The sequence below is a fragment of the Marmota flaviventris genome, chromosome 5 (assembly GCF_047511675.1).
Source record: "Marmota flaviventris isolate mMarFla1 chromosome 5, mMarFla1.hap1, whole genome shotgun sequence".
Classification (NCBI taxonomy): Eukaryota; Metazoa; Chordata; class Mammalia; order Rodentia; family Sciuridae; genus Marmota; species Marmota flaviventris.
Genome location: NC_092502.1, coordinates 45,843,944 through 45,862,993, shown reverse-complemented (window position 1 = coordinate 45,862,993; position 19,050 = coordinate 45,843,944). Strand labels below are relative to the sequence as shown.

Genomic DNA, 19,050 nt, shown 5'->3' with positions numbered 1-19,050 from the left:
TCATCCCTTGGTGTCCTGGGGGTGGGGTAGGGAGAAGGCTGGTTCCAGGACACCTAAGGAAACCAAAGCAGAAACTCAAGTTTTTTGAATAAAATGTAAAAGTATAATCTAGGTACATCTTCCTACACATCCTTCCATGTACTTGCATCATTTTTAGATTACATATAATAATTGATGTAATGCAAATGTCACGTTAATCATTGTTATACTGCATTATTTTGGGAATAATGGTAAAAAAAATCTGTCCATGTTAGATATAGATGCAATAAAAATTATTTTGGATCCACAACTGGTTGAAGTCAAGGATGGAACTCATGGACAAAGAGTATATATATCTGAATGTGTTTGTTGTGTGTGTGTGTGTGTGTGTTTACTATACATCACAATATCACAATTATAAGGATAATAAATGCCTAAAGACAGTATTCTTAATGAAGAGGTGATAAACATTACAGAATATGAAAATTCAGGGGGATAAGCATGAACCAAATGAGAATTATTCATTAGAAGAATACTCCAGTATTATTAAGCATATAGTATCCACAGTGATATATGTCACAAGGAGGAAAAATTGAGAAACTGAACATAATATGTCTAGGGACAGAAGAATTCATGTTCCAAGAACTGGAAAGAATTTTTATAAATTTAAATAAGAGAAAGAGAATGACAAAGAATGTGCTTTTAGCTCAGTCCTAACTTATATGGTTGACAAGAGTCTGGTAGTTTGTAATTTTATTTAAAACAGATTTTTGTGGAAATAAAAAGGACAGAGTGGTAACATCTTTATATTAAACTCATATGTTAAACTATTTGGATATTTAGCTAAGATAAGTTAAATGAGTTTTTACCCTTTTTCTGAATTTTTACAAGTTCTCAATTATCTAAGAAAATAGTGCAGTGAGCAAGTTATGTCATTGTTCTAGACTGATATGTTTGTCTTTCCACAATGACAAATTTACTGAATATCAATAAATTCATGAGCTATGTCAGTTTCATCACCTGATTTCACTTGGAACATGAATTCTTCTGTCACTGGACATATTATATTCAGTTTCTCAGTCTTGACCATGGCAACTACAAGTTCTTTATTCCACTGCAATCTTAATTACTAATATCTATAACATTAATACTTCATACTTCACACATCATACTTCAAAAAGTTGTTATTAGGCCACAGAGAGGCTGAGAAAGAGGTAAGATGGCCAAAAGACTTAAAATAGGCATAGGAAAAACAAAGGCGAGTAAAAACATAGAGCCCATACAAATGAAATCACTGTAGGTGGTTCATATAAGAGGGAAAACCCAAACCCAAGAGTGAGATGTCAAGGCAAAAGGGTCCTGAGGGAAATTTCCAAGTGAGTAGTATTAAAATGGAAGGGGAATGAGGTGAAGAATTGGGACAGAGCCAGTTCATTGCCATGATGATCTTTTGGGCACAGGCCATGATACTTAAACCAGAAGGTAGGATGGGTGAGCCATCTCATAGTCTCAGGCATACCATTCCTTCTATGGGTTCTGGATGAGGTGATCATATCACCCACTGGTCTGATGTTCCTGATAAGCTCATATGCCTGGTTTCTTTAGTTGATCTTGAGAATCATGGGTCTGTGTGCCCCTGATTCAATTTGGTAAGTTCACAGATGACAACTGTTTGTTAGCACAGGTAAGTTATTTATCAGTCTTTGACTTATGACTTGTGACAATGCAATAAGTTTTGTGTGCCCAACATCAAGAGGTTATCTACCTGCACAAACAAGGTGCCAAGTCACTCTACCTTAGCATTTGTATTCAAATTGAAGTAACTCAGGGCAAGGCACAGCCTGCTCTTTATGAATGGCAAATATCACATTAACAATGTATTTCTACTGTATATGTATGTTTTAAATATATGCTCCATCTACCCACCACATAGCTACTTCTGAACATAGACATAACTTCTGAGTTTCATTTCTATGTTTTAAAAAAAAATAGCAATACAAGCAAATGATAAAATATTTAAGCCATACAGAAATTTGTGTCAACAATCATAGTCTCTAACACACTCTGCATCTGTTATTAGGTCTCTCTATCCAAAGATATTCAATTAGCTGTATCTTATACATCCTCCTACTAAACTTATTATGTGTGTGTATGAATAACTAATTTACACTAGTGAGATCATACTACACATACATACATATTATACATACATACATATTCTTTCCTATAAGAAAATAAATATGCTGTAAAAAAAAAGGAGAGAATGAGAAGCCGACTTAAAATTAAAAAAAAAACAAACTGGTGCCTGATATATGTACAAAAATGATCAATGAAACTGTGTTGACAAGAACATATAACCAAAAAATACAAAAATATATGATGGGGACTCTAATCATCATAAAACTAAAAATAGAAGAAATCTATAGATTTTTAAAAATACGACCACTTAGTAAAAACCAATGGAATCAAACGATACCAATGATATGTTCCCACTGAGATTTTTTTAAAAAAATTATATGATTACAAACTTGGATATGTCCAGAAATGTTTTGGAAAGGCACCCATGCATACCTTTTAATAGCACTTATCTTAAGGATCAGACTAAAGGACTGAGTGAAAAAACACCTTTTATTTTATAGTTTTCTTTTGAAAAACTTTTAACATGTGCACCTATTACTTTAAAAAAAAAAAAGCTTGCAAAAAAGTAAGAGAGATCACAGCAGTAATTCAGAGGAACAATATAAAGGGCCTAAACTAAAGCAGTGGCCATGCATATATTGAAGTTATTTATAAGGTAGCACAAAGGAGCTGAATATTTGTTGTTGATAAGAAAAATTAAGCATGCCACTTTAAGTGTGTCTATGAAGAAACTGGAAACTTCTGCTTAAAAAAACTATATTTAAAGACTAAATGATCTCAATATTATTTTATTAATATTTATATAAAGCACATTTTGGGTATCTAATAAATAGTAAACTTTTTTCTTTTCAAAGTTATTTTTGTCAATTAAGTTAAAATTCAAAAGAAATGAACATGGTATTTACTTGTATTAATTAGTTTTCACTACCCCACAATCAGTAAATAATGTTTATTAAATATTTAGATGGAATGCTTCCAAACACTTGAATAAAGCCTACATACATGGTCATTGGACAATAGAACAAAAGTTAATCACATATATTTCACTTTAAACAGTCAGAAGCCCTCCACTAGACCAAATCAAGAATCTGAAAAAGGATAAAGAAAAGTAGAAGATCCTATTATACAGATTCCTTTCATTACATTATTACCCATTTTCACAGCCTAAAAGCTATGCACTTTGCTATAATTTTAGCTAAAAATGAGGTCCTTAATACCACAGTGTAAAATTTTACTATTTCAACACCTGACTATGGGGTGGTCAAACAAAATACGGTATGTACATTCTATTTAATACTTGCCTTAAAAATAAAGACAACATTATGCATTGATATTAAAGGATCTAGAGATAGATGAGTTTAAATAAAGTACGGCATAGAACATAGAGAAAAAGTCTAGAATCCTACCCTAGCTCAAACATTAAGAGATTAAACTTAAGAGATGAAACTTCAGAGAAGCAGTATGGGTAGCAGTAAGTAGGTATGAGGAGAGGGGAACAAGGTGAAAATGTTCATATTTGATCAAATAGTCTTCAGTATTATTTGACTCTTTCTAAACAAAATACTACTGTTGTAATTTTAAAATAGTAAAATATCTGACTAGGTAACACTAATTTCTCTTTTTTTAAATTCTGGAAGGTAAGAGGAAGACAGAGACAAACAGACATTAAACTTCATGAAACTATTTAAGGACAGAGATAAGTCACGTCCTTCACATAATCCTTCTGTATTAAGCATTCAATAAATATTTTAAGATGTGTTTTGCAAAGAACATTTCATTTTGTTTACACAAGGAAACTAAATAGGAGTTAAGAAAAAATGAGACCAAAGCAGAGTGGTAAATCTACTCTAAAAACTAATAAAGCACAATGCTGTTATTATTAAGACAGAATAGCTAAATGTTATTTTAAATTATTAATTTAAATTACTTATTTATTTGCTTCTGTAAGTCATGACCTTTCTAAATAATCTGATGATAAATGTTTTTAATACATATATACTCATTTGATAATTAATGAAAACTTGCATTTACAATTGTAAATGATCTAAATATTTTTCTTCATATTTTGGTATTTCTTCAAAACCATGCTACCACCAATGATAAAAAAAAAAATTGTACCAATTAAATATGGCCAATTAAATCATTACAAGTTATAGAATATAATATGTACCCTAACCTCAGAATGTTAAAATATGGAATAAAATATGCATCTTAGGATCTCAAAATATGGTATTTTTTCATCCTTCTTTAGCTCTGTAAGAGTTAACAGATAAAATAAAAGCTATGATGAAAAATATTAATAAGAAAATGGGTGTCTTTGGGTTTTACTAAAGTCACTACTGATATTAAGAAAATGCTTAGTTTCTAAAATATATCTCCAAATATCTTTACCTGAATTTTGTTAAATAAAAAAATATTTAGGGCTGGGGATGTGGCTCAAGCGGTAACGCACATGGAACACAGAGCGCTGGGTTCGATCCTCAGCACCACATAAAAATAAAATGAAAATGTTGTGTCCACTGAAAACTGAAAAATAAATATTAAAAAATTCTCTCTTTTTCTCTCTCTCTAAAAAAAATATTTAAAATTTCAGTGTAATTGTTTTCCAAGAAGATATTGGACATATCAAACTGTTACACAACTCAAAATTTTTACTTAATTATGTTTTTTTAGGTACCAGGGATTGAACTCAGGGGCACTCAACCCCCGAGCCACACCCTCAGCCCAATTTTATATTTTATTTAGAAAGAGGGTCTCACTGAGTTGCTTAGTGCCTCGCTGTTGCTGAGATCTCGAGATCCTCCTGTTTCAGCTTCCTGAGCCTCTGGCGTTAGAGGCATGCACACTGGGCCCAACACTTAATTATGTTTTTAATTTTAAGAAAGTGTTTGCTAAGTTGGGCATGGTGACGCACTCCTATAATCCTAGGAGTTTGAGAGGCTGAGGCAGGAGGACCATGAATTCAAAGCCAGCCTCAACAACTTAGCAAGACCCTGTCTCAAAATAAAATATAAAAGGATACAAAAAGGGCTAGAGATGTGGCTCAGTAGTTAAATGCCCCTAGGTTCAATCTCTAGTACCCCCCCCCAAAAAAAATCAGTTCTATAAGTAACTTGACTAATATTATCTTTTTCCCCCTAGGGCTGAGGATTGAACTCAGGGTCTTGCACATGCTAGGTATATGCTCTGCCACTGAGCTAAATCTCCCAACCCTTGACTAATATTATCTTGAGATTAATTCAATTTAAAAGGATCTAGTAAAAGATGACTACCCACCCCCCAAAAACCCTATATTTTTATTGAGTATTATATTATGAAAGAAACTCCAACGTATAAAGATTCTGAAAAAAATCCAAAAGGAATCTAGGACTATATTTTATCATTCTATCAAAATTCTGGTAGTATTTTAAAAAAAATAGCAAGGGAAAATATATAAAATAGTGGCAATAGTAATAATGAAGACATTTACTAATAACTGAGTGAAGGAAAGCAGGGGGGAACAATTCAAAGTAACAGATAAAATTTGAAAATGCAAAATATTTAGGTATGACTAAAAGAACTAGAAAGCTGTTCTATTTTCTATTCTGTATCCTGAAGAGCTGCTTATTTATTATGAAAGACACAGGTGTCCATTAAACAAAGAAACAAAGAAACAAAAACCTCAGAATATGCCAGCTCTATTTCTACACCTTCTGGCTTATGTGTTATTTTTCACTTATATTTAACATTACAGTTTTTTTTTTTTTTTTTTTTTTTTTGCTTGTTTTAATTGCACAAAGGCTATAGCTATCAGGGTTCAGTTAGATTATCTACAGATTTACGCTTTCTTTACTCTTCATCTTTTAATATGCTTCTCCTTCATCGCTTGACCTCCTCTGTGCAAAGTACCCACTTTAGAATTTCCTTTAGTGAAGACCTACTGGTGGCATATTTCCTCATTATTTGTTTTCTCCATATTCTTGAAAGATATTCTTGTCAATTCCAGAATCACAATTTGGCAGTTATTTTCACTGAACACAATGTCTTCTAACTGCTGTTGCTGCTACTGAGAAATTGGTTGTCAATCTATAATTATGTCTCCTGTGAAGGAAATTTATCTTTTATTTCTAGGTGCTTTTAGAAGCTCTTTCTCTTTTATCCAACTTTGCCATCATTAGTCTAAGTACAGGTTTCTTTCTATATAGTCTAATGTGATTCTTTTACCTGCAGATTATTATCTTTCATTAATTCTTGAAAATATCAGACTTTAGAAACTCAGATAATGAATCTGTTTTATTATTTTCTTTTTCTCAAACAAAGAATAAATGTTGATTAGATCTTTCTCACTCTGTCCTCTATGATACAAAGGCTATCTTTCACATTTTCCTCTTTTTCTTTTTTTGGGGGGTTCTCTTTATGGTTCATTATAGATAATGTGTACTACTTACTCAAATATGTCTGCTATATCACTAAACCTATCCATTGAAACTCTTGTGATATTTCCTCTTAAAATTTTATAAAGTTTTTTTTTAATCACTTGGGTCACTACTTATACTTTATTCAGTGCAATTTTTATCAGGATTAACACTTATACAGACGCTTCTTTCTCTTCCTTCTTTATTGGGAGTAAACTTTAAAAAAATTATTTCTCTATATATTTTTAGTTGTTGATGGGCCTTTATTTTATTCGTTTATTTATATGTGGTGCTGAGAATTGAACCCAGTGCCTCACACATGCTAGGCCAGTGCTCTACCAACTGAGTCACAACCCCAGTTGGGAAATCAACTTTTTAACAACTTGCTTAGCAGGCAGGGTAGGAGATGGTGTTTCTGTGGTCAATTTTCTGTGCTGGGAGACAAGGATAGAGACTGGCATACTGACACTAAGCTATCAGGAGTTTGATTACAGAAAGGAAAGACTGAGTAAAACACATAAAAAATAATGGGAATAATGGGAATAAAAATACTTATGATAATCAAAGTAAGTTGCAAATATGGCAAAGAAGGCTAGAATAAATTATGTAGTGTTGTACTAGATGGTGAAGTATTAAAAACTAAATGGGCTTGTTTGGTTGGTTGTTTTGTGGTGCTAGGTATGGAATCCAGGGCTTTATGAATGCTAAAACATGTACCTTACCACTGAGCTACAGCCCTACTGCAATGACTTTTAATACATATAAATTTTTTTAAAAGTTTTGTATGTGTGGCATGTGTACATATAAATCTATTTTCCAGCTCAGTACACTAAGAACCAGGAATACCATCACCTCCATAGCAATAAGCAAACATGGTGCCCACATGGTCACTTCTGAACATCCTTTTCCAGTAAGAGGAACCAAGATTCTTTGAGAAATGGCTGTTTGAGGTCTGGAGCAGAAAATATACAAGATACTCCATCCACTGAAAAGGCCTAAAACAATGGCCAGCCTTGTAATTATGAACATCTGAAGACTATGGTTTCAATATATTATCTCCCTGCTAAAAGGAACCAGGGCTACTAGAAGACACGATGGTTCATCTGGAAAAGGGAATGAATAAAACAAGTCTAGAACATCTAACTGTAACAGAACACAAAGCAGCCATCAAGATCTGTGTAGGATCAAGTTAAAAGAACCCAGAGGACAATCTGAAGGGAGTTCTCATGGGTCAAAGATGGACAGTATGAGCACCAAAAGGAATGATATCAGCATTTGATTAAAATAAATCAAAATTAATTAAAATTCTGTCACAAGGACACTAATAACATCAATTATAATGTTTGGTGGGTATTAGGAAAGCAAACCATTAGGGAAACTGTTAAATATAAAGTGAAATACTCTAAAATTTATCCCTCCTTTCCTATATAAACTGTGCTTTTTAAACCCATCATTTCTGCCTTAATATATTATTTCATTCAAATCACTTTTAGTGTATTAATATTCATATTTTTAATTATATTTTCTCTTTTTCCTTAATATACTTAGTTTGGTTGCATTTTATTTGTTTCATTCCTTCCCTTTTAAATAAGAGATTCTAATGTACTTAAACTTTCCATTAACAATTACTGTCTGGCCTCTCTCTACTAATTGAACACATAAGATTTTATTATTACTTGTAAAACAAATATTAAGTCTTTCTTCACCATTGAGAAATCTTGTTTTCCTACTAAAATGCTCTAGTTATTCCCTAATCTCCTTTCTCCCAAGTGGATAAGATCTTCAAAATACTTTTACAATATACAGTAAATGTACTCTTCAAAGTCTCTAATCTTTTCCTTCATGTTTTCTATCTCTTCATCTTTTAGTCCTGTTTTGAGGTTATTTCCTCCATCTGATCTTCTAATTTCAGTCTCAATTATGCGACTGTCCTCTAGTTACCAAGCTATTAGTAATGGCTAGACTCCTTTAGAAGTGAAAAGAAAAGGTCTCTCTGGCCTGTGATTTAAGATCAGGTTGTCAAAACTCCTTACTCACAAGAAATCAGGCTAGAAGAAAACACTCTGCTCTTAAGTCTAAATTTCCCCTGCCTCAATGGTAGGAAGACACTTATGCCACCAATTAGATCTCCTTCTCTGATCATAGGTGAGTGGGAGGAAGAATGCAGATCAGAGAGAGAAAATATATTCAAAGCTGCCACTGTCAAATTCATACACCCTTCAAACCAAGCTCATCCTAGAATTTTCAGCTTTCTTGCTCAATCAACCTGATTTTTTTTTTTTTTTTTTTTTTGTCCCAAGTAGTGGCAACAACCCAGCATTTTCCAATCAGAGCCTTACTTTTCAGGACATGTGCAGATAACTCAGCTGAGAAAATAAGCAGAACCTCTCAGCAATCTTAAAAGGGACATGTAGTATAAAAAAGAAAGTAAATCAAGTTATCCATATTTGTAAGATTGTAGAGGTTATTAACAAAGCATTAACTTAAGTGTAATAAAGATGCTGACTCAATTCTTTATTTTTTTATATTTTTTAGACGTTGATGGATCTTTATTTTATTCATTTTACTTATATGCAGTGCTGAGGATCGAACCCAGTGCCTCACACATGGTAGGCAAGAGCTCTATTACTGAGCCCCAGTCCTAGCCACCTGACTCCATTCTTGATGTTTGATGGCTCATAGCCCTTGAGCCTCATCAGCCTCCCCTCCTCTTTTGTCTACTTCTGGACAAGCTGGTTAGGCCTGGGTTTCTCCTTCCTTTGCACTGATGGGAAAGCTAAATCACACAAAACTTGACCCATATGCAAAAACTTTTACTCCAGCCTCATCCCTAACTACCATAAAACTCCTAGCCAATTGTTCCCTGCTCTTACCATAAAACCTCATTATTTGAGTAATAAACTTTTCATATCCTCTCATGCATCACCAGTCTGAATACCCAACTAATTGTGTGTGTGTGTGTGTGTGTGTGTGTGTGTAGTCTGTTCTACTACTTCAGGGTGAATGTTAGCTTTTGTGACCGATATAGAAATTAATAAAGATTTTTTAATGAGAAACTGATAACCATCATAAAAGAAAATACATAACACTGGCTTAGGGATTAGGTAGAAGGCCACATGGAAACAGTTATATTGGAGGCTACAAAGTTAGTGATCCATGTTTGTAGTGCTAAACTAAGGGGATGAATTCTCTACAACTTCTCCCTGTCATCCATTGAGTTGTAGCTCAGAAGCAGCCTGAGATGGTATGCAAAACTCTACATTTACCTCTAAGAAAAAACTGAGCTAAGCCAGTGAGAAGATCCCTAACAGATGGAAGTCCAAGGCTGCTTAAAAGTGAAAACAATCCCACTTTCAGGCTAGCATTATTTTGGACAGAAAAGGTTGAGACAGAAAGTATCTACTTGACTAGTCTCTAACTCTTGGCATCCTGAAACCTATCTCAATACATTGGAAAAAAAAAAAAAATTAAAACAAGAGCTCAGCCCAAAGAGAAGAGACACAGCTAATTTTGGCAGGTTCCAATACACTAACAGATTGTTAAATGAAAGGAGAATATATACACAATATATGTGTTCCCATCTTACTTTTTTTAAAAGATACATTTGTTTCTGTACATTTGTACAAAAAAATCTAGAAATATATATATTCTACAATGCTAACACTAGGCAATCTCTGGTATCCAGATGGCTTCACTTATTTTTCTCATCTTTATTTTCTGATCTAAAATGAAATTATATTAACATAAAATAGAAGTTTTAAAAACATTGTATGTCATATATATTAGATATGAGAACTTAATTTCCTTAAGGAAAGCTTTCATTCTCTACTAACAAATATAAGAACTTTACTACTACCACACTTCATAAGACAATCTTCAATTTTCTTAAAAACTGCTAATATATTACATAAGCTGATGACTTGAGCAGCCATTTTAAATTTTTAATTATGTGCCGGAACATAATTTTGAATACTGTGAGCCCTAAGACCTGAAAACAACAGTAGCCTTTTTAAGTGTGAAAAAAACTTGAGATATATTAGAGAAAAGCAGAACACTAAAAGTAGATTTCTAAAAATATTAAGTTATCTGTTCAAAGTGAGTTCATATATAAAATCAAATCATTTAGTAAAAGAGAAATTAAAAATTGTATTCTTTTGATTATCACAAATAATAATAAAAAAAGCATTCTTGTGCTATATCTTGATTGTGGTAGTGGTTACCTAACTACATATATTTGCCAAAACTCAGTTAACCACATGCTTATAACTGCCGACTACTAATATATATGTACTACACTTCAATAAAGCCAATGTTTTGGGTTTTGCTAAAATTTTTTATTATTTATAATTTTTATTCAATGGCTTAATCGTTCAAAAAGATCAATCAGATTATGCAAACTTAATACAAATAAAACCCTATACCTAAGTAGAATCTCTTCCTACTAAATTCTGTATTACCAATACCCAGCAATATTGTTTAGAAACCGCAGTAAGATTTTTTTCTCGTCTTCAGCTTTCAATAAGTCATCAAGTCCTATCAATTCTTTCTTTCATCCCCATCTTAGTGCTTTAGTTCATTTTTTTCTGGAATTTCCAAGAGATTCTTACTCGACTTCCCTATCTAATCTCATTACCGATTCAACCTCCATAATGCAGGAAAAAAATCTCTTGCCAATACACTTCCAAAACAACAACAACAACAAAATAATAATGCCAACAGAAATTTGTTTAAAAGCACCAAGTTGTTTCAGAATAAAGTACAAAGTCAATGGCACTAATCGTTCTTCAAAATCAGGCCTCTTTCACTTCTCACAAAAAAGCCTATATATTGTCTCTGCTGGTAGGGTCATTCTTTCTTTTCGTACTGGTAAGATATCTACTAATTATTTAAAATTCAGTTTAAATGTAATTTCCTCCATTATTTTCTCCCAGACATAGGCAGATAGTTCATGTGTGTTCCTAGTAACACTATACACACTTGTTAAAGCCATTTTTTCCTGCATTAGATGCAAAACCTCTTTAGGGTCTGAATTTTCACTACCAAGCACAGTACCCAGCTCATGATAAAAATATTTATGAATTAAATAATAAATAATGGAATAAAAACAGTATTATTCATTAAACTCATTTTCACATTGACAAATACAGATTTATGTTTTTCTTAAAAGTTGAGATTTGACAATATAGAAGTAGTACCTTGTCTACATGGAAAATTAAATCCAGTTCACACACATTTTCAAAACATTTGTCTAAGGTTTCCACGAATACCTACAGAAAAAAACAAAAGAAAAAATGTTGGGTAGGTATATTCAAATTTATTATCTATAAGGCAGGCAATTCTTAATTGCGAACCAAAACTTTTCTAATTATACATCACATTTTCCATTTTAAAACTAAAAACTGTATTAAATATAAAGTTAAAAAAACACTTCTTCAAGTAAGCTACATGTAGGCTACTTTTTAATGTACAAATATAAGAAGGATTGGAGGGAAAGAGAGGGAGAATGGGGTTATTAATGATGGTAAAATGTGATGACCATTATTATCCAAAGTACAGGTAAGAAGACACGAATTGGTGTGAATATACTGTGTATACAACCAGAGATATGAAAAATTGTGCTTTATATGTGTAATAAGATTTGTAATGCATTCCACTGTCATATATAAATATAAAAACAATCTTTTCTAAAAATTACTAAAACCAAAAAATCTCAGCATCATTTCTTATTTTAAAAATATTTTTTAAAAGTACTTTATACAGGCTCCTTATCTTAAGGTAAACAGGAAAGAAAATCTCATTAGAAATAGTTATCAAGAAAGATGAAATTTTTAATTAGCAAATCAGTATAAAATACCACTAAAAATTACATGCAGAAAAGAGTCTAGACCTTAGAATCAGACTTACCTGGGCTTAAACTCTGGCTGGAAAAAACATTATATAATGCGGAGAAGAGTCAGGAGACCAAGGTTCAAACCCTACACATTTTCCCCAAATGGCCTGTTTTTAGGACTAGACCTTGGCCAACTCCTGAGAACTAATCTATAAGCTTTTGAATGTTCTACCTAATAAGAGTGTTTTTTTGTATTCCTGAGATCTTGGGCCTTGATGTAGCAGATTGGTGAACACCTGGCTTTTTCTCTGGGGGTCTGGAGCTTAAATAACCAAGATCAGTCCTGCAGGTAGTATACACCTATGTGATTGACACCCAATAAAATTCCTGGACACCTAAGCCTGGATAAGCTTTCCTGAATGGGAACACTTTGCACTCATCATCACATATTCCTAAAGGAATTAAGCATGTCCCATATGATTTTTCCAGACTTCTCTGCTGATTTTTTTCTGTAGATCCTTTCATTATAAGAAATCATAACCATTAGTATATAGCAACTTCTGAGCCCTCATAACCTTAACAAATCATGGAGACCCTTGAAACAAACCTTAATAAAATAATCTCTTAAATTCTACCATGCAATGGTCATCTCTTAACTATTGCATTCCATTTCTATTCCCATCACACCTCTCAGTGGTAGCCTTCACAAGATAGAGTGACTATACCAGGACTTTATTGTCTATATTGGGACAATATTAAGAGTAAACAGAAACAGTTACCAATATCTATTATGCAAACTAAAAATTATGATCATCCTACACAAAGGTGAGCTTATAGGGCAAGGAGTAAAGAGTAGTCTTCCTGCTCTAAGTGCTCCAACCTTAGTCTAATATCCACAGATACACAATCCAGGGTTCTTTCCTGTCATTTAGGTTGATGAATAAGACAATTCAAAAATGTAGCTATATTATCATCTGACTATAATTAACATTGTCCTAGTCCAGAAGTTGGCAAAGTTTGCAAAAGGCCACACAATAAATACTTTAGGCATTGAGGCCCTTAGAGTCTAAGGGCCTCTAAACAAATGAGCATGGTTATGTTAAAAAAACTTTATTTATCAAAATAGGCAGCAGCCTCGACTTAACCTGCAGGCTACAGTTGGACTTAGACCAGCCACTAGGAGAAAGACAACAACAGTACATAGTTTTACTCATAATTTCATTTGTGAGAAGCAGGTAAGTTATTAAGATAATCAAGAGTAAAGAATACACAGGTGCATTCTGAAACTTACTGTTGGTACTCTTCCTTTTACAGAACTCCTAAAACCCTTGAAATCTCCAAAGTGATCTCTCTCTCAGGGATTGAACTCAGGGCACTTGACCACTGAACCACATCCCCAGCCCTATTGGTATTTTACTTAGAGACGGTCTCTCAGAGTTGTTTAGAGCCTTGTTTTTAAACTTGTGATCCTCCAGCCTCAGCCTCCAGGATTACACCTGGCTATGATATCTCTTTTTATGCTAATGAGAGACGAATGGCTGGGGACTCCGTGATGGCCTCAGGATGGGGGACAGGGATTGCAGGAGAACTAATCTCTTGATTAGAGACTTGAAAGTTTCAGTTCCACCCTACCTTCCAATCTTCAGGGAGGTGAAGATGTTAAGCATCAATAGCCAATGATTTTTTTTAATCAATCATATCTACTTATCTACACCAAAAAGAACTGGATTCAGGGATCTTCCAGATAGCTTACAACAAAGAGGAGTTGGAAACTGCACTGCTCCCACAAAACATTGTCCTATCCATCTCTTATCTGTATCCTTCGTAATATCCTTTATAATAAGTAGGTAAATGTGTTTCCCTGAGTTCTGAGTTGCTTTAGCAAATTAATCAAAACTCAATTTATTGCTGGTTGGTCATAAGTACTGGTCACAAAAATCTACTACTTGCAACTGGTATCTGTATTAGGGGGTAGTTTTGTGGTCCTCAACCTGTGGGATATGACACTATCTCCAGAATTGGCAGAATAGGACACCTAGTTAGTATCTGCTGCACAACTGCTAGGTGTGTGTGTTTGTGTGTGTGTGTGTGTGTGCGCGCGCAAGCGTGTGCATTTCCACACACACATAGTATCAGAAATACTGTGCTGAGTAACTACGTTAAATAAAGGGGAAAAAATGAGTTTGTCTTTTTCTTTTACAACAGTTGGGCCTCATGTTTTTAGATTACTGCAATTTTGCGGTAGAAAACAAATATTATTGAGCAGCCACCCACACTCCCAACTTCATCTTTTTTCTCCTGAAATTTTGTAGACATGATCTCTGAAACAACTTCATTCCTTCTATACATTGTTCCATTCTGATACAACAGGTTCCTTTATGAGGACTAAATTGATGAAATGTTGCTTGATCACTGATAAAGCACTTAAATATTAACTTCCTGGGGAAAATAAGAAGAAGAAAACTTTTCCCATTGAGAAAGCACATACTTAAGTCAGGAAATTCATTTGGAAAAATAAGAGGCCAAGAATAGCCAAAGCAATCCTTAGTGAGAAAAGTGAAGCAGGAGGCATCACAATACCAGACATTAAATTATACTACAGAGCTATAGTAACAAAAAAGGCATGGTATTGGCACAAAAACAGACATGAAGACCAATAGTACAGAATAGAAGACACAGCGACAAACCCACCTAAACACAGTTATCTCATACTAGACAAAGGTGCCATAAACATACATTAGTGAAAAGATAGCTTCTTCAACAAATGGTGCTTGGATAACTAGAATTCCATATGTAAAATAAAAAAATGAAATTAAACCCCTATCTCTCACCCTGCACAAAACTCAACTAAAAGTGGATCAAGGATAAAGACATTAGACCAGAGACCCTGCACATACTAGAAGAATAAGTAGGCCCAAATCTCCAACATATTGGCTTAGGAACTGACTTCCTCAACAAGATTCCTAAAGCAAAATGAAATCAGAATCAATAAATGGGATGGATTCAGACTAAAAAACTTCTTCACAAGAAAAGAAACCATCAAGAATGGAAACAGAGAGCCTACAGAATGGGAGAAAACATTTGCCACCTGTACCTCAGAGCATTAATCTCCAAGATAAAGAACTCAAAAAACTTAAAACCAAAAAAGAAAACCCCAAATAACTTAATCAATAAATGGGCACAGGAACTGAACAGACCCTTCACAAAAGAACTACAAATGCTCGACAAATATATGAAAAACGTTCAACATCTCTAGCAATTAGAGAAATGTGAATTAAAACTACACCAAGATTCCATCTCACTCCAGTCTGAATGGCAACTGTCAAGAATACAAGTAACAATAAATGTTGGCATGGATGTGGGGAAAAAGGTACATTCATATATTGCTGATGGGACTGTAAATTGGTACAGCCATTCTGAAAAATCAACATACTACAGTACTCGGCCGCATGAATGTTTATAGCAGTTCAATTCACAATAGCCAAGCTATGAAAACAACCTAGGTGCCCTTCAACAGATGAATGGATAAAGAAAATGTGGTATGTGTACACTATGGGATATTACTCAGCCATAAAGAAGAACGAAATTATGGCATACTCTAAGTGAAATGAGCCAAACCCAAAAAACCAAAGGCCTAATGTTCTCTCTGATGTGCAGATTCTAACACATAAAGGGGGTTCACTGAATTAGATGAAGGGGAATGAAAGGAAGGGAGAGAAGATGGGAATAGGAAGGACAGTAGAATGAATCAGACATAACTTTCCTATGTTCATATTTGAATACATAACCAGTGTAACTCCACATCATGTACAACCACAAGAATGCGAAGATTATACTTCACGTATGTATAATGTCAAAATACACTCTAGTGCCATGTGTATCTAAAAAGAACAAATAAAAATTTTAAAATAGAAAAAAGAAAAAGCATATTTACTTCTGAAAGTCTTTAATTTAAAAATGATCTCAATGCTAATTTATAAAATCATACTTAAAAGTTAGGTAAGTAAAGCCATTTAACTTCTAACTCTCCTTAATAAATTTTTACTGAAGTATAGCATACATACAGAAAATCACACAAATTATAAGACTATACACCACCACAAATTCCCAAAAAGTCAACATAATCTGAATAATTAAAGCCCAAATCAAGAATATTAGAATATTGCTAACACTACCAAAGCCCCACTCATCATCCATCGGTACCCATCAAAGGTTTTTAACACTACAGAATCTTTTGCTTATTTCTGAATCACATTTAAAAGGGATCATATAATTGGTACTCTTTTGTGAATGGTTTCTTTTATTCATTGTTTTTTTTGTGTGTAATATTCTCTCACATTATTACATAATAAAATGCTTGCTCATTCTCATACAATATGCCATTGAATGTATATGCCACAACTTGTTTATCCATTCTACTACTGACATAAACTTGGTTATGCAATATGGGGCTATTACAATTAGTACAATTAAGAACATCCTTATGTCTTAATGAATGAACCTACTGAATGTATATCTAGAGCAGAATTGCTGAGTAAAAAAGTAATGTGTTCAGGTTCAGCATACAATGCACTAAATAGATTTTCAAACTAAATAAAATTACTCTCAAAATATCAGTATATGAAAGTTCCTGTTGTTCCAGATTCTTGTCAGTACATATACTGTCAACTGTAATTTTAGTCCTATTCATGGATGTGTGTAGATAGATCATGATATTAATTTGTATTTCCCTGATAGCCAATGAGACTGTGAACCATTTCACTTTTATTAGCCATTTAGATAACTTCTTTTTAATTCCTATTCAAGACTTCTGCTCATTTTTCTATTGGTCTGTTTAGCTTATTCTTATTGATATATAGGAATTCTTTATATACTCTAGATACTGTCGTTTGTTATATGTACATATTACAAATATGTTGTTCTACTCTGTGACATGCCTTTCATTCTCCGAATAAGTATTCTTGGAAGGAAAGAAGTTTTAACATCCAATACAGCCCAATTTTTATGTTTTTCCCCTTTATGGTTAATATTTTTTTAATGCTCAACTTGAGAAAACTTTGCCTACAATAGGGACAGGAAGATTGTTTCACAAAAGAAAATTGAAGTTCCATTATTTTAGTTTTCATGTTTGTACCAAATCCATCTGGAATTAATTTTTGTTTATAGTGTGCATAGTCTTCCTTAATTCTAAAATAATTTACTAATATCAGAACAAAGATTACTATCAGAACAGAATTTCCAGTATTCCTTCACCAGTTCCACTGCTTTTATTCACTTACATGTACTAATAGAACATTATCATAATTTACTAAATGAACATACTATGTTGGGGAAAAAAAAAAAGAAAAAATATTCTTCAGAACACTAAGTGTGCCACCAGTGAACTCAGAATGGCCAAAACCATGGGCTGCCTACAAAGGCAATATGGTAGAAAGATGAAGACATATGCATTGAATCTAAAGACTTGGCTTTAAATTCCTGCTGTGCTGCTATCTATCTTTATAGCCTTGAGCTTTACTTAACTTCTTTAAAATATAAGAACTATAAAATAGTGAAAAAACTACTTAACTTTCTGGATTATCACAACAATTAAGTTAAACCATTTAGATAGAATACCCAGCACAATTCCTGAAGATAGCTAACAAACAGCACCCAGTATTATGTATCTGGCTGCTCAAAATGTGATGACTGTAATAAATACTAAAACAAATAGGAAAGTCTATTCTCCTGGTAAAAACTGATATGAAAGAAAGGTAACTAAATGCTCGAGCTACCAGAATTGGGTGGTTTTCTTGTTGGCTTAGAAAAACACACTGCCCATATTTAAGCCAAAATAGTAACTATGAAAAATGTGCATAGTAAAAAAAAAAAAAAAAAAAAAAAAAAAGTGCCTTGCAGCAAAATGTCATTATAACTGCATGTTCTTAATTTACAAAAAAGAATTTTTAAGATTTGAAGCATAATACTAAGTTCAGGGTTTTTTTTTTTTTAAAAAATCAAAGACCTCTGCAAACAATTTTCCACTCATTTTCTTTTGATTTAGCAAAAATTATTTAATATAATTAGAAACCCAGAGCCCACAAGGCAAATAAAAATTCATATGTTACATGGAGAAGGCCAATACAAAACAAATACTCCTAAAACTTATGAAATTATGTAAAACATTTAAAGTTTCTTGGAGTTCTAACCAGGACAAAAATAATAATAAAACTACTGTTGTATTATAATTTTATAAGGAAAAAGAAAGAGGTAAATCTAGAAAAGACATGGTAAATAGCACCCCCTTGTGTTTCGTTTAAAGAATGATAAGAGTTCCAAACCAATTTCACTCTTAACAGGTTATCTATCAAGTAACTAGCCACTAAAGTCCATATAACATTAAAGACTTAATCTCTGGCCTCAAGGAATTCAAAGACTAATGGGAGAGGAATTACTCTCCCATTAGTCTTTCAATTTCCTAAAAGAATCATATTTTTTTAAGTTTTATTTCATTTTAATAATTACCAAAAATTAATAATGCTTCAACATAAATATAAAAGCTAATCAGAAAAATGTCACATCTATACATAAAAAGGATTCCTACCCCACCCCCTGCCCTGCCCTAGTACTGAGGACTGAACCCAGGGCCTCATGCATGCTAGACAAGCGCTCTACTAGTGAGTTACAGCCTGAACCCAAAAGAGTTCCCTTTTCCTGTTCTTTTTTTTA

At 33.2% G+C, this 19,050-nt stretch overlaps 1 protein-coding gene across 2 annotated transcripts in view; it reads right to left on the bottom strand.

Moving 5' to 3' along the window:
• Positions 1 to 19,050, bottom strand: part of Ap3s1 (adaptor related protein complex 3 subunit sigma 1) — an 82,263-nt gene that overhangs the window by 13,782 nt on the left and 49,431 nt on the right. For both annotated transcript variants that reach the window (XM_071612200.1, XM_027941131.2), the window contains exon 4: positions 11,708 to 11,779. In XM_071612200.1, the coding sequence (XP_071468301.1) occupies positions 11,708 to 11,779 (72 nt within the window). The remainder of the gene's footprint in view (positions 1 to 11,707; positions 11,780 to 19,050) is intronic.